Source organism: Talpa europaea (assembly GCF_964194135.1).
Source record: "Talpa europaea genome assembly, chromosome: 3".
NCBI classification, from domain to species: domain Eukaryota; kingdom Metazoa; phylum Chordata; class Mammalia; order Eulipotyphla; family Talpidae; genus Talpa; species Talpa europaea.
In genome coordinates, this window is record NC_140069.1 from 137,840,082 (window position 1) to 137,856,848 (window position 16,767).

Below are 16,767 nucleotides of genomic sequence, written 5' to 3' on the forward strand. Positions count from 1 at the left end.
CCTCTCATCTTGTCCCTTTTACTTCGTATCATATCACTTCCTCCTTTTTCTTGTATATAGTTTGCTTGTATATAGTTTTCTTGTATATAGTTTTCTTGTATATAGTTTTCTAGTCTATAGTTTGCTCTCTTTCAAAGACTAAATCGATTAGCTTCCTTTCAATTAATATGTTTTCCTCTTGGTCTTGGCTGCCAGGAAACTCACAATCAGATATCTTCTTACTTTCAATCCCCTTTCCTCTTCCTTTGTAGTAGAAAATTGTTTTAAATTTTTTTCTGAAGATTGTAATACAGAGAGTGTTTCCGATATGCCCATTTTGTCTAAATTTTTATTCTCCCCCCGCCCCATAATTTGCAATAACTTCTCTCACTCTACCAACAACCACCACACTCTTCTTCCACTTGGATTCCCCTTTTTTGTAATGTCCTTATGTTTGTTTTATGTTCAACATTTGGCTCATTTTTTTCAACCCTCACCCCCATTTTATCTTTCCTTGTCTGTCTCCTTCTACATGGGCTCAATACACACTATTTTTTTTAAGATTCATTTATTTATACAAGAACTGGGGTACAGGCCAGATGTGCAGGAGGGTGAGAGGATCACCAGAGACACAGTAGGGAACAGAACAGGCAGACTGAAATACACTGCTGAGGGGAGCAGCGGGTGAGACAGGGGAGCAGCGGGTGGTGCCATGTGAGTATCTCCACAGCCGCAGCCTGCGGGGATGGAACCGGCACTGCAGAGTCTGTGGACAGCTTCACAGAGCTGCGCTCAACCCCCTGCGCCACCAGGGAGGCCCTCATTACACACTAGTTTTGCTTAAGGAGGACCAGAAAGAAATAATTATTTATTTTGTTCATCTTTTGTTGACTTTCCTACCTTTAACAGTTACTATTGCAAAACTGTAGCAGTGTTTTTACAACTTTGAGATGTTTGTATGGTTTCTACCAGCTTCCACCCCAGAGGAATTCACAAATGAATCACAGTTTACTTTATTATTCTAATTAACTCCTGCTCTTCGGCTATGGGGTTCATTAGTACCATAGTTAATCTGTCTTCAGTATGCCATTAGCAAGCCATAGAGGGGCTTGACTTGAGCTTTTTGGTTTGTAGCATGTGTGTGCAAAAAATTAATTTCTTCCATTTATTCTCTAGTTTTTTATGATATTTACACTTTTATATAAGTGTTAATATTGCTGAATAAGCTGAAAATTTTAAAAGAAAACATTAGGACTTTCATGTTCAGTGACTTATTTTTCATATCTTAGCTTGGGGAAAATAGATAACACTACAATGGCCACAATGATTATTAAATGCCTGTGGTGCAGTTAGCCTCAGACTTAGGAAGCTCTTATGAATTTAAGAGCCATAGTTTAGACTGGCTGTTCTGAATATTGATTTTAGAATCAAAGATTTGTTAATTGTGAGATTTTGAGCAAGTTACTTAATTTCTCTACGCTCACTTGTGATATGGGAATTATAATAATACCTCTCTCCTAGGAGAGTTCGGCGAATTAAATGAATCATATATGTAAAATACTTAGCATATTATATTATTTATACTGTTACTAATATAGTAATAACTTGCATCTTATCTGCTAACTGCAGCCCATTAAGTGACTTAATTAATTTAGGCTTTATTAAGCAAACTTCATTGAATGATTGCTGGGCACAAAGTGCTCTGACTGTATCGAGCATGAGTATCCAGGCCCATGGCAAGTGTCTGATGCGTGCAGCCCAGAACTCTGCCCATTGAATTGAATTCTGTCAATTCCCTGAAGGGTAGTAATACCTAATATTGAGATAGTCAAACTCTGAATATGTTGAAGTTCTTAGTATGGTGTCTGATACAGAGTGGCTGTCAAAAAACTACAGATGTAATACACAATGGCAATAGTAAGGATAGGATATGAGAATGTGCTGGAGGACAGGCATGGCCCCTGCAATCAAGGTGAGAGAGGAACATGTGTAAGTCATAGCCATTCAACATGTGAAGTATTAGAGTCATGTATACAAATGACAGATGAACGGCAGGGATCATGGCGTTTTCAAGGAAAGTAGGTCATTGTCTGGGTGGAGAACTGGTGTGTGGGCAGGTTCATGGCAGTTTTTTCTACTGATGAGGTAGGGGCCAGGTTGTGGAGGGCTCTGTGCCATCATAGAGACTGCTGACTCAAGACTCTAAGCGCTGATGATGAATGGAATTAGATTAGAGGCTGATACTCTGGAGGCAAGGAGATCAGCCAGAGACTAACAGTAATCTGTGGGGGAGAGTCTGGATTAAGGCAGTGGAACTGGGAATGGAAAGGAATCTAAAGATGAAGGTATTTTTAAATATTTAAGCTAGGACAATTCCTAATCAAATGTTAAAAATCTAGTATGATGGCTGGTCTATGGCATGGTTGAGGGGATATTAACTACCACCAGCATTAGGATGGGTATTTGAATTATATGACTCTGGAAGTAAAAGAGGGGATCGCAGATATTGGAGAGTGGGTGTCATCAGCATCGGTGTCTGCACTGTCACCCAGGAAAAGAAGTGAGGAGACAAGGAGGGTCAAGAAGATAGCCCTTGGGGTGCAGGTATTTACAGGCAGATACAGAGAAGTCAGGGAAGGTACTGGAAAGGACTGGTAAGAGAAACAGAAAAAAAGAAAAGCTGTATGATAGGGAAGCCAAGGCAGGAAGAGTCTCACCAATGGGTTTTGCTGCCAATAGGCCAAGTGGGAAAGGCTTGGAGAAGGCTCCTCAGCTCCTCCTATTTGAGGGTCGTCACGCAGCCTTGGCCATGTGATGTGGGAAAATCAGAAGCCCAATTGAAGTGAGGCAGGAGTGAGTGGGAAGTGAGGAAGAGGGATCAAAGCATGGAGAAGCGACTCTGGATGTCTGAAGAGGCTGACCTGTGGATTTGGAGAAGTGGCAGGGTGGAGCATGGCAGTGGAGAATGATGGCTAGAAATCCAGGCCAAAGAGGGCAAATTTGATGGTCCCCGAGCAAGTTCCCTGAGGAAACAGAAGGAAGGGCAGTGTCTTCCTCTGGTCTGGGACCCAAGCAAGAAAGACTAGGACAGGTATAGACTGTTGAGGGCTTGACGTCTGATCATTTCAACCTTTGCCCCAAAGTAGAAGGGCAGACACTTGCTGAGAGTGGAGACAGAGCGGAGGCCCAGACTTGAGAAAAGTGAGATCTGACCAGCTAAGGTAGTAAGAGTGGAGAGGAGCTGATAAAGAATGGGAGAGTGTCTGACCACAGCAGGCCCAGCTAAAAGTTGACCTTAGAGTTGCCTCTCCCAGGCCACTCAACAGCTCAGGGGCAGTGGGGGTGGGGACTGGTTGGCACTGTAGACCCCCTCCCACTTGATGCCCAGCTGTTCTGAACTCTCTGTAGTTCCCCCAATGAGCCACCCCTCCTTTGCCTTTGGGATTTTGTGTATGTTGTACCTTTTGATTGCAGTAACTTCCCACACCCTCTTTTCTCTCCTTTCTCCCTCCATTTGCATAAATTACAATTTTGGGTCAACTCAATGGTCCTCTCCACTTGAAAGCCTTTACTAACCACCTGCTTCCCACTGGCATAAAAGGGATGTCCTTCCTTCTGGTCAAAGCACCCTGTTATCTCTATTGCGGTATTCATCAAACTCCTGAAATGGCTTGTGTATTTTTCTCCCAGACTGAACTGCAAGTCCCGTGAGGATAGCTAATGTCTTATTTATAAATTTATCAACAGGGTCTAGTGTCCTGGCTGGTATGTGCTGGATATACTGTAAAGATTTTTATCCCAAATATATGATGGACATGGCGATCTCTGCCTCAGTGCAGTAGGTGATTGTGAACTTGATTCACTTTTGGGTCTTTTTGCTGTGATCAGGGGACAAAGAGCCAGAGGCTAGTGGCTAGAGAGACATTGAAATTGTATGTAGAGCACCCAGCGGGGAAGGAAATATAGTGAGGAAGTGGCAGATGGGCCACGAGAAAGGGGAGGATGACTAGAGTAGGAATTTTGCTTTAATCAAGGAATAAGTACAGTAGGTCTAGAAAGGTTGGAGAGTTTCCTTCATGGTTTCCATCATCAGAGAGTGCAGTAAGTGGGGCCAGAGAGTGCAGTATGTGGGGTTTGAGGGCCTTAGGGTAGAGCAGTTCAGCATGATGACTAAGTCCACCATGGCAATGGGAGTGAGTGGCTATGTTGGATGAGATCAATTTTAAGGTGTCTGGAGTTGAGAAAGTAAAGGAATGTGCTGGGTGCATGTGCTTGGAGTGGTGGAGATGTGGCATGGGCATCTTTAGGGATTCTGGAGCCATGAGGTCAAGATAGGACTTGTGAAAGTCTGAAAATGACCAACGAGCGGGAGGGAAAGGTGTGATAATGACGATGGAAACCATGAAGGAAGTGTGAGGGGGTGGGGAGAGGAGTCATGCTCGAGATCAGGGAAGGTGCTGACAGCATCACTGGTTTTCACAGCAAGGGCTCCGTTGCAAAAGACTCCCACCTGCTCTTTGTAAGGAATGTAATGTCTTGTCATCTCCAGGAAATGGGGTGGGGGGTTTTTCAAGTAAACTTCAGAAATTTTAAGTGGAGTGTTTGCAAAAGCAAGGTAGCACTTTCATGCCTCTATTCCTTTCCAGGTCTGAGGTAAGAAAATGAACCTTTATTTGAGGAATTAGATCTTTCCCCCATTTTGTGAACAGTTAGATTTGTATGGACTGATGAAACACGTGGACGTGAAATTTCTGATTTCATCAATTAGTAGTAACAGTACCATTTGCTGGGAACATTTCCTGGCTTCTAAGCACAATACTGAGAACTAGCTTTATATACTCTTATTTTTTTCCATTCCCCCAAAACATTAAGAGAAGGTAATGATATTTCCTATTTATACATGAAGACTATGAGAAAACTTTATCTCCCCAAAGTCATACGTCCAAAATGGCAGATCTGGGATTCAACCAAACCTTCTCAGCCCCAAAATGCATGTGCTAGCTCCATGTGAATGGCATTTTCTTCCCGAGTTAAGTGGGAATCTGGGGGGAATGAAACTGTTCACAGTAGCACAAGCCTAAAGACCCATGTCCTAGGTGCGAGCAGTCTGAGCAGCCTTGCTGGAACCTCATGGAAAAGGGTACTTTGCTGTCAGAGTCTATATGTGGAGGTGAAGGCAGCACAAACATAGCAGTGACTCACTTGTTTTCTCTTCTGTCTGTCATCACTGGGGAGATGGCATGCTGGCCAACCTCTGGCCCACAAAGGTCTGCAGACAGAGGGCCAAACTCCTAGTGCAAGTGATTGTTACCCTTTTAATAAATCTTGTAAATTGTGTGAATACAGTGAAATTAGCCAACAGGAAGCCAACTGGGGACCTGTTTTCTCCGCAAGAATGCCAGGTTTAGAGAAGAGATTGCATTAATTTCACCCATCAAGTAGAGTGGTTAGAATTGCCCTAGAGTCAGACAGATTGGGATTCTCCCACAAACTAGCCATATGGTTTCCGGCAACTTAACCTCTGTAAGCCTTCATTTCTTTATCTGCAAAATGGAGCTCAGAGTGCCGACCTTAGGTTGTCAGGAGGATTAAATGAATCGATCTACTAGAGCTCTTAGCATAGCGCTGGAACAGAAAACACTCATGCCATGAGCTGTCACACCAGTGCTGAAGCTTCCACAATAACCACTTTCATTCCACTTTGCATACCCCCAAATTCAGTGGCAATAACATGGAGTTGATAGGGATTTGATTGTACCTAACAACTACGTGTTCTCAACACAGAATTTTCTTTGTGCTGATCCGTGTTGAAAAACTCAGCTCCTGGATGGGAAATAGATAAAAAACAAGTGCTGAATATGAGGAAGTAGACTGTTTCTTTTCTAATGGAAATCCTTTCTCTCCCCCACCCCCCTATTTTACTTATTTTTTGCAGGAGAATCTTGATGGCATCCTCAGAGAGGAGGAGGTGGCCAAGGCGCTCCACCAGTTGGGACGCTCCGGCTCTGGGACTGAGCAGGTCTACCTCAATCTAACTTTACCAGTGAGTATGACAAGATCACCACCGACTGCCTGCACCATGGCCATCTCCCCCATATTCACAGCTTCGGTGGTGGCGCCAAATCCCATGTTCATGCATTTGATGGAGACTCACAATCAGAGTTGTTTATGTAAATGTTCGACATCAAAGATCCTAGTCAGCCCAGTAACCAAACCCCCAAATTCCCTTCTTTTGTTTTCCCTGCACAGTCTATGTCTTTCCTCTTAAGTAGTCTATATTATACTACTCACTGCTTTCAGAAAGTTGACTTTGATTCTATAAAACCAATCAAAATTTTCTCTATGATCAGAGGCAGGACTAAAATTTATGTCTGAATCTAAGGGAGCAAAGTGCTTTGGTATTGACTTTTTTCTCCTCTAAGCATGTCAAGAAATAAGTAACTTTAAGCCTTCGCTCACTTTCCAAAAACTACCAGTGATTAAAGAAAAATATATATTATTATTCAACAGTTTTCAAGATGTTGATACTAGTGGAGAGTCATGGCTTCAATTTTATCATAAAAGAATCTACAAGTGCAGAGTACTCAAGAATATTTCGGTTTCTCCTTTTGTTTCTCTAGTCCTAGAAAAATAATTTAACTCTTTTTGCTTATATATATATATATATATATATATATATATATATATACACACACACACACACATACATATATGAGCATATGCTTATATTATAAAGCATTAAACATTCCTTTGAAATCTACAGAGTAAATGCAAACACAGGCTAAAAAAAAAAACACTGAAATTTTGCTAGAGCACCATAATTTAGCTAAAGCATAGCATTCATAGCAAGGCTGCTCCGTCATGGAATTGAGCTGGTAAACTAACCAAGGAAGGTTCTGCTCTTTTCCCCCATGCTGCTTCCACAGCGTGTCCTCTGAGGTCACATATTAAGACTCTAATCTTTCACTATTTTCACTTTATACCAGTTTGTGGTTGCCTCAGCCAGTCAGGTAATAACACACAGGGAGGCTCCAGTGTGCCTTGCACTGTTAGGTATTGGAATGGTCGATAATTCCAGCAGCTTCTGTGCTCCACATAAGTCCCTCTCAATCAATATTCTACTTGTGTATGTAGTGCTATGCCTTCAATTGATCTGCAGAAAGAAAGAAAGAAAGAAAAGCAATCCTCTAAGTCTTATTTTGGCTAGATGGACTGAAGCTTAACTTACTTTCCACCGACCTCCTTACATTTGAGATATTACGTGTTGAATTATTTCATCTTAATAACCTGCCTGGCTGACTGAAAATACTTTCTTAGTTTTGCCTGGTTTGGTGATTCCCCCCCCTTATATCTTCAAAATTATTATTATTATTATTATTATTATTATTATTTTTACTTGTGTTTTGTATACATAGCTCCTCTGCTAACAAAGTCATCAGTTTCTTAAGGGCACAAGGAAGCTCTATTCCATCTCTGTTGTTTTCCCCAAGCCATGCACAGTGCTTTGTCCATGACAGGTTTTCAAGTACGTATTTATGATTGCCCTCGTGGTCTTCACCAAACACTCTTATCATTATCACATTTGAGCATTGCTTATAGTGACACTTCATTGGTTGGTGCTTCCTCTGGCTTTGACATTGCAACATAAACTAGTCAAATGAGTCTTTGAGCCAAGGAACCAAAAATACCTCTCCCTCTTCCCTGCCCACACTGACCCCCAGTCCAGCTCGAATTCATTGGAAGCAAGATTCATAGCACTTTGGACAAGGATTCAGGAGACTGGTATCTGCTTCTCATCGCTAACTTCCTACTGTAATCTTAGGTGCTTATATCTCTCTGTTCCTCATGCTCCTCTCTACCCTGGGAATAGCCTGCCTGATTGGAGACAGCATATCTCACAGGTTTGTTGGATCCACTGTGGTGATTGTTTAAGTAGCTTGACAGGGACCCTGTTCAGCTGTGGTTGGCACTGCTGTTGATGACCCCTGCGTAGGGGTGAGCCCCAGCATTTCATTTCATTTCATTTCATTTCATTTCATTTCATTTCTAGGCATTTGCTTTTTTTCTTCTACCACACAGAGACTTTGGCTGTATTGCTGAGATTATTTTTTTTAATATAAAGCTGCTCTAGAGGTCTTGGTAAATACTTAATTCTCCTTTTTGTGTTGTGTTCCTTCTCGCTAACAACACTGATTCGCTAAGTTCTGATTTTATGGGGAGCCATGGTTTCTTGATGGGGTTAGTAGTCTGTTTCAAGAACCTCCTAGTAGTGGGCTTCAGATCCTTCAGAGGCAGCAGGTTTTCCCTTCCACCCTCCTTTTTTGGTAAAGATTTATTTATCTATGCATACAAGAGCTGGGGCACAGGCCAGAGAGGCAGGGGGTGAGAGGATTCACCAAAGGCAGAGGGGGGAACAGAACAGGCAGACTGACTGAAAAACACACTGCTGAGGGGAGCAGTGTGCGAGACAGGAGAGGTCTGCTGTGCCGTGTGGGTTTCTCCCTGGCCGGGGATCGAACTCGTGCATGCTGCAGAGGTTGCAGATTGCTTCATAGTGCGGTGCTTAACCCTTTGTGCCACCAGGGAGGCCCCTCCTTTCTACTTTTGACAGAAATTCTGGGTTTCTTTCTGTCAACTACTATTTCCAGATGTTGCAGGAAGGCTGGGTACAAACCCCATAAAGCAACATTCAAGTCTTTTCCCTTTTTATCTTCTCAGGGTTGTGATTTAACTGACATTAGCATACTCTCTGGATATGTTCACCTACAGAAGTTGGATCTCTCAGTAAATAGAATTGAAGGTATGTAATAGTTATTCTAGTAAACTAATGAATCCCTGAGTTATTTCAAGATTTAAGTTTGTTAGGATGTAACAGTGTATCACTACGAAACTTGATACAAGTGCTATATTAGATCAGTTTACATATTGATCTCTGCTCGCTGGTACAAAATAGGTACCGGTGACAGATGAGGATAGAAAAAGGCACCGGTCAGGGAGCACGCAGTGCCAGGCTGTGGTCAGACACACTAGGGGTGTTTGTGTTTTTCCCTTTAAGAGATGGAGCATAACATCTTGATATTTTCTGCGTATTTGATGATTCCCTTTTCTTCCCTCAATTAGTAAAGTCAATGCAAATGAATGAGTCCTTCTGCCACCCACCCCCACCCCCTTAATGGATTCTTTTATTTTGCCTTTACATCTACATTTTAATCCTGGCTTTTGTTCTTTTTGTTTAAGCACCAGGGATTCACAGATTAATTTCCCCCCCTCTATTTGCTCTTTCTATACATCAGTTGATTCTTTCTACTCTAACCACTGCTTGTGGTTCTACAATATTACATTTATTGTGACACCTTGCTCACAATGAATGAAATGAGTCACATTTTCTCCAGGAAATTATTTCTAATTTCCTGATCTTATTTGAATTGAATTGTTTTTTTAAGACCTCCAGGAAAATGGCAAATCTTTATTTCTGACCTGCTTTCTTCACTGATAATCTTTCTACTCCTGTGTTGCCCTTATGTTATTCTCTGGCTCATTCTCTGATCCCCCATCCTTAAATGAATATTAAGAATATTAATATGAATATTAAGGAATATATTAGCCTAGCATATTATCATTATTGAAATTGGTCCTGCTTTGGAAAGCCCTTTATTCCCCTCGTTTCATAAAACTTAATTTTGGTAAATTACACACATGAGCACATAATGAGAGGCTGATGCATTCTCAGGCGCTACAGTCTTCAGCCCCTAGGCCCATCCTGTCTCACCTGTACCGTGGCCTCCTTCCCTAGGGCGGTTTTAAGGAAAACCCCAGATGTCCTATCACATGATAGAAACTACTTTCAGTGTCCCTAGCAGGAGCTCTCCTGGCTGTGTAAAATTTCTGGATAGGAACTGTAGACCAGCACTGGGGGGAGGCGGGCTTCAGCTATGCCTAGGCTCACCTGGAAGGAAAAATGTGGGTACCTATCCTACTACTTGAATGGGGAGTCCATAGCTGCCATGGAAGCTCTCTGACAAGTCTTCTTTAATCCTTCACAGCCCATTTTATTCACTCCTTAAGTGCTTGGGGACCTACTATGTGTAAGACACAGGGTATTTTTCTTTTTGCAAGAGCAGTTTTGTTAAAAGTTGTGATGCAGACCAGATTTCAGTTTGCATCAGAATCATCTGGAGTGCCTGTTCAGAGGAATCTGCCCCACCCTCCGGGGTTCTGATGCCACTGACCTGGGATGGGTCTTGAGAATTTGTGTTTTGAATTAGTTTCGGGATGAGACTGGTGCTGCTGGCCCAGGACCACAGTGAGCAGCACAGTTATAGGCACGAGGTGCTCCTGCCATCTGGTGGTCACGGAGGTCACTACACCGGGTAGGGAATACTGGGCCTGCCAGAGTCAGAAGAAGCCCAGCAACCCAAACGGTGATTTTCTAGTCAGAGATTGGAAAGCACAGGCCATCTACGGAGCGAGACATGTACTCACCATCTCTTTAGCTCTATCTAAATGGCAGCTGCTGATTCTTCTTTAAGACAGAGCTCGTGGTACAATATGTAGCTGTCTAAGGTCAACGCCAGAGGGGTCACGGGTGGGGAGAGGTGAATGGTGTTGAGGTCACCACTGACAGCCGGGGGGCTGAGGGCAGAGTGGACAAAGGGAAAAATCTCATAAAGCAATGACAGTTCCTCCTTAGCTTTCCTCTTTCAGGCAGACTTCCTTGATTTGCTCCCTAATTTCCACCAAAGTGTTAATGTTTCAATGTCTTGTCTCCCCCTAGAACAATTTTGTGTGAGAAAGACAGACTAAAGAAAGGGTGATTCAGAAAATGAAGTGGAAACTGCTGGGGACCTTCTGGCTTCAGTAACTTTTGAGAAGGAAAGATATTGAGGGGGGCTGCGTGGCAGAGGACCCTCACACTACCACCCACTCCTGACAAGGCCTCAATTCCTTCCACTCACGGGGATGGGCCTTGGCCACCTGGGAAAGGTAGAAGCACTTTGCTTCTCCCCATTCTCCCAGCAAGCCCTATCCCCTGAGCAGCTGGAATGGCTGGTTCTGTGATCTAGAATGAATAGAGAAGGAGACGTTGTTATTACTGTTTGCAGGTAGAAGAACAAGTTACTGGTAGAGAAGGGCTGTAAATGTTCCTCATGTGATTCTTCCTGAGCCTCCCCGGATTCATCTGTGGATAGAGTAGCAGAGAAAGCAGCACAATGCTTCACTGTTTTTATCTTTTATGTGCCATTTCGTTAGCAGTAGGAGCAAGACAGTCCTCTACTTAGTACTCGAAGTTTCGAATATTTGCTTGGGATAAACTGCAAAGCTCAGGCATACTTTCAGCCAATCCAGAGCCAAAGTAAAATAATGGCAATAATTTAAATCACTGCAAATAATTAATGAGATTTAGGATTAAGTCCAACTAAAACAAAATTTAATTGATATCAAGGAAAGTTTTCTAATTATGGCATTTTCAGTCTCTCTGAAAGGACCTAATTCAGTTATTTAGAGGCTAATGATCAAGAGGATTATCTAAGGCTTCAGTTTCTTCTTTCCCCCAAGGCTGGCAGGTTTTGAAGCACTGAGCTGTTAGCAGCTCATGGGAGAGAGAGCTGGGCCACTGCGGTGGCCTTGGTCATCTGTCACTTGGATGGGAGGAGGTGGGTGGAAAAACTGGGGATGCCCCAAGGAAGAAGCTTAAATTATTGACTCATGGAGAGTTTTCCATACTACATGTGTGTTTGTGCATGTGTGTGTGTCTTTTGCACACTCCTGTTTTATTCATTTCATTCATCTGGAATAAAAATGTGCTTGCCATTGAGATAATTTAAAAATGTTCTGATGTAATGTGTGCTGTTCTGATGAGTTGGCTAATTTCTATTTTATTGGCTTACCGTATTCTGTGTTTATTTCCCCCCAGATTTGTCTTGTGTCAGTTGTATGCCTTATCTCCTGGAACTTAATGCTTCGCACAATAAACTGACTACATTCTTCAATTTCAAGCCACCCAAAAATCTCAAGGTATACTTTTCAATACATTAATATGTTAATTGCCTTGCAAAGTTCATTAATAAACAAAATGACACTAAAATAGAGAATTCAGAGAGAGTAATTTGTGGGGCTCAATAGTGTAAGTATCTGAGATGAAGTGAAAAAAGAGAGGGATTAGTGTACCATTTATTTTGGAAAAGAGATACTCTGTCAACAGATAATCTTTCCTAGGAAGTTTTGTTTTACAACTAACTCCTTTCTGTTCTCTCTCCTTCGTTTAAATACTAATTATTTGTCTGCTTTTATTATAAGAGAAAAACTTTGAAGACTATAAAAATGCCCTCGGGTTTGTTGTTGTGGTGGTGGTGGTGGTGGTTGTTGTTTAGTCAAGCTTTACTTTTTAAGATAGCAATGATTTGGAACCATCATTCTTGCTTTCCTGCACTTGCTATTGCATCTCTGAGGCAGAAATGAGCTCTGCTGGTTGCTAGAGCACCTGGCAATGCTGTGTCTTGCCCTGATGTTTGCACAGGCCGCCTGGGGAGGTTCCTATGAAAGTGAGATCCTGACCCAGTCCGTTGGGGGGTGGGCCTGGGACTGATCTCAAACACCCCTCCAGGCCGTGTCATGGTGGTTGGCGCATGGCCCACACTTTAGCAGATGGGTGTGGGGGGAGTGGCTCCCCCTTTCCTGCACATTGGCATCACCTGGTAGTTTTATAAACTCCTGAAGCCATGGTCAAAAAGTCTGCTTCAAGTGGTCCAGGGTGAGGCCTGGGCTTGGAATTTTTAAAAAGATCCCCCCAGGGGCCTCTAATATGCTGACAAATTTGAGAACCATCGCCACAGAGTTTGGGCTTAGTGTTCCTGTATTGGACTCAAATATTTCATTAGAAAGTTACTTTTAGGACTGGCTATCACCGATTACTTTTTATCATCTATTACTTTTACTTTATTTAGAAACCAAAGTACCTTGCATCCAAAGCATGCTGCAGCAGCTCGCACACTGTGAAATTCTGCAGGAATCAAGAGCCTGACAGCCCCCATAGAGCTAGTGAGAGGCTGTATTTTTCTCTGTTCATTTTCTTCAGTTATTTTTGTGTGTGTTAATTCACATCATTCCATTTTTATCACCAGTACCTTTTTTCCCCTTTGGAATTTTAGTTAATGTCAGGTCACTATGCCTTTGTCCACATAAGCCACGGGAGCTTCTCGGTGCCCTCAGTGGGGGCCACATGCCCTCCAGGTCCTCAGGCATTGCCCTTGCAGAGCTACTTGGGTGCTTCCCACTCCCTCTGCTCTGCTGCTCCGTGCTGCTTTGCCCCACACCCAGGGAGCTGTTCCTGGTAACAGCATTTCCCCTCCATGGGAAAGCTTGCCTGCAGTTTCTTCTGTTCTCACCCTTACCTCATACTGTCCCCCAAAGACTCCGCCCTGAACAAAATACAACAGATACCCACCGTTTTTAAGAGCAGTTTTAGATTCATTGAAAAATTGAGGCAAAGGTGCAGATTTCCATGTCCCTCTCCCCACACACGCACACCCCCCATTGTCAGCAGTCCCCTCTGGAGTGGTCCGTTTGTTTTAGCTGCTGAGCCTGCGTCAGCACGTCATCACCACCCAGTCCACAGTTTATACAGTCCCTCGAGGTGTCGTCCACTCTGTGGGCCGAGACAAATGGTAACGGCCTGTGTCCGTCATCATGGCAGAGAGCCCATCTTTGAGGTTCCCCGAGAATTAAGACCAAGTACATCAGGAACATTGGAGAAATGCTTGCAAATGGCCAGGCTCCCTGCGAGGATGTGCCTTGACCCCTGTGAATTCTGCATGAACCTGGGAGGAGATGCTGGAGGCGTTACCTCATTTAATCCTCCTGATAAAGAGAGAGGCAGAGGCTACCCTCTCACTTTACAGATGATGCGGCCGACACACAGAGAGGTGGAGTAAGAACCCAAGAGGTGGGACAGGACCCACATCTGAGACCCAAAGCCACATCTTCCTCGTAAACCAGGTTGTGGCTATTTCCCCCACCCCTCCTGAGAAAATCTGCTTCCTTTTCATTTACCATCTGCGAGCCTTGTGCCAAACACAGCACCATTCCCAGGGAGCAGACGCTTGTCCGGGCGCTCTTTCTGTGTTTCCTAGGATGCTTTGCTTGGAGTAGGTGAAGAAGGTTGGTGGGATCTTCTTGCAAGCTCTGGGCTCCAACAGAACTCCCAAAGGGAGTCAGAGCAACAGCTCAACAAGCTTGTGTGACAGGGGCTTGGAGAGAGCATTGTGGGCACGCACCCTCCAGGGGGTGCAGCTGGGTAGCCAGGTGACGGGCCATGTGCTGTGGCACAAGAGGGCATGAAGGTGTCCATGCTGGACATCAGCCCAGATCATTACAAGTTCATTGTTGCAGGCATGGGTGCGTTGCTAGGCATGACAGAAATCATGGTAAATATGGTTGAAATTGAGGTAAATTCAGAGGGGATCTTGAGAAAATTTAATATAAACTCTGCACTGGAGAGAGTAGCCGCAGAGCCTAAGGACAGACTGTGGGGTCTTGGTGTGGCCACAGGGAGGGGCCAGACAAGAATCCCAGATGAAAATGACTAAATCTGGGTAAATATTCTCAGTGTTTTTCCAACACTGAATTCTAACCCCACATCCACTCTATATTCTTCTTGTGAAATTAATTCCGGTGGTTAAGATGAGTGAGGAATAAAGTATAATGTATGTTCTCTTTTCTCATCAGAAGGTGGATTTTTCCTGCAACCAAATTTCTGAAATGTGTGATTTGTCGGCATACCAGGCTCTCACTAAATTAATCTTGGACAGTATCCTTTGAATGAGTAAAGGGGAAAATTTGGTTAATAGGCCCTATGATAAATGTGTGCCAGATGACATGGACTAGGACCAGATGAGCAATTTACTAGAGATGTGTGACACATCTCACTGATTAAGAATTGATATTCACAAAGCACGGGGAGATATTTACCAGGGAATTAGACTGCAAGTCGAAGCCAAGAGCCTCTTACTCCTGGAAAGCCAAACAAGGCAGTCATTCTTCTCACTAATGTGGGCTTGTTTTTAATTCTAGATCCACAGGAGAGGTTCTGTTTTAGCTAGTTCCTTTCTTCAAATTAAACTTGTGCCTTATGTGATATAAATTCTGTATTTGAAAATCTAGATCTGGTCTCAAGAAAAATGAGTGATTATTTTACAAAAGAATTTGTTCTAAATTCATTTCAATAGTAGCTTCTGTAGCGTATTTAAAATATGCTTTAATTAAACAAAAACCCCACAACTTTTGATTTGTGACCAACTTCAGAAACTCATCTATCGCCTGAGTCAGGCTCCTGCTTTCAAGAGCGCCTGCTTTCAAGTGAGACACTCCAGCTTCAAGAGCCTCAAGGGTTAATTGGAGATCTATGAGTTTAATGAGGCTGAGTCCCTCTTTTACACCAGAGACTCGTGTTCTCTGGGTGATAAGGGAGCAGCAGCTTCTCCTTCCCAGTAAGTATCTTTTTACCCACCTGAGGATTTTTTAGGGCAGAGCAGAGGATGAATCGATTGCCCCCGGGAGCCTCATTCCAGGGAAGTGGCAGCAGCTGTTACACAGCACATTTGCAATAAGGCTGAGATGTGGGGGGAATGGGAGGTACATTCTCTTGAAGACATTTTATGGGAAAATAACTTTATTCCCGTGTGATGGGAAGTGTGGGATATGGTACCACTCCCTTTAGAAGGATGTGTGAAAAGGAGCCATTGTGGACATTCTCATGATGCTCTGGACGTGAGTATGTTCTCCTGGATGTAACCAAATAGAGAAGTCAGAAAATGGTCAAAATGAAATGTGCTGATATCAAGATGGGAGTAGCACACATTGGCAGCCTGGTCTGGAGAGCTGCTTGACTGTGCTAAGTATTGCACTTGCCCAGGGGTGGAGCTAGACAGCCAGAAGCCATCTAGAAGCTGGCTCAGAAACCTGCTCCTCTCAGGCCTTCTAGCAGGTGATGCTCAAGGAGCACCAACAGGGGCAGCATTGTCAGGAGCTGCTCAGAAATGCAGCTTCTTGGACTCCACAGCCCTTTGGAATCAGATCCTAGGGGATCAGAGGGTATTTTAAAACAGGGGAAAAGGGACCTAGAAGTCATGAGATGCTATATTGTATCACTCAATTGCCAAATTTAAGAAATCTTAAAAATATCAAACATTGGAGAGCACTAGATCAAGAGATCTCTTTTTATCTTGCTTATGGATATGAAACTCATTAACCCCATTTTGGAAAATCATTTTAGCTATCTTCTAAATTTTAACATCTAAATTCTGTCTGATTAGCACTTTAACTCCTACAGGTGGGGCATTTCTCATAGATGTCCCGGGAGGTCTGTATAAGAATGTTCATAGGAGCATCTTTTGTAATAGCAAGAGACTGAAATAACCCAAATGCTCATTGATAAGAGAAAGCATAAATAAATTATGGTGTACTCACGTACTATATTATACTATATTATATTTCATATATCTCCATGCCATCCATAAGGATGAATCTTACTAAAACTTAATATAACTTATTGTAGGGGCAGAAATGGACATGGTACAGGTTTTCTGATCCCATGCAGACCGGGTAAAGGAGGAGTCAGAGTCCTCAGTGGTTTTTTGCAGGTCTTTTATTGGGGCTCACCAGGCATATGGCAGGCAGGGGTGCTGGGGGGCCAGGAGGCTGGCAGACCTCCCAGCCCCCAGCAAATCCTCATTCTATCTGGGCTCTCTGGCGTTCTCTCTTGGCTTCTCTTCTGCTGCTGGCGTCCCTGTG

The 16,767-nt window shown here is 43.3% G+C and overlaps 1 protein-coding gene across 1 annotated transcript in view; it reads left to right on the plus strand.

Annotated features, from left to right (window-relative positions):
- LRGUK (leucine rich repeats and guanylate kinase domain containing) overlaps positions 1–16,767 on the plus strand; it is a gene marked incomplete at both ends in the record, with an annotated part of 92,964 nt that overhangs the window by 1,043 nt on the left and 75,154 nt on the right. The window contains 4 exons of the mRNA XM_084230647.1: positions 5,915–6,022; positions 8,698–8,779; positions 11,894–11,994; positions 14,704–14,785. Of these exons, the coding sequence (XP_084086773.1) occupies positions 5,915–6,022; positions 8,698–8,779; positions 11,894–11,994; positions 14,704–14,785 (373 nt within the window). The remainder of the gene's footprint in view (positions 1–5,914; positions 6,023–8,697; positions 8,780–11,893; positions 11,995–14,703; positions 14,786–16,767) is intronic.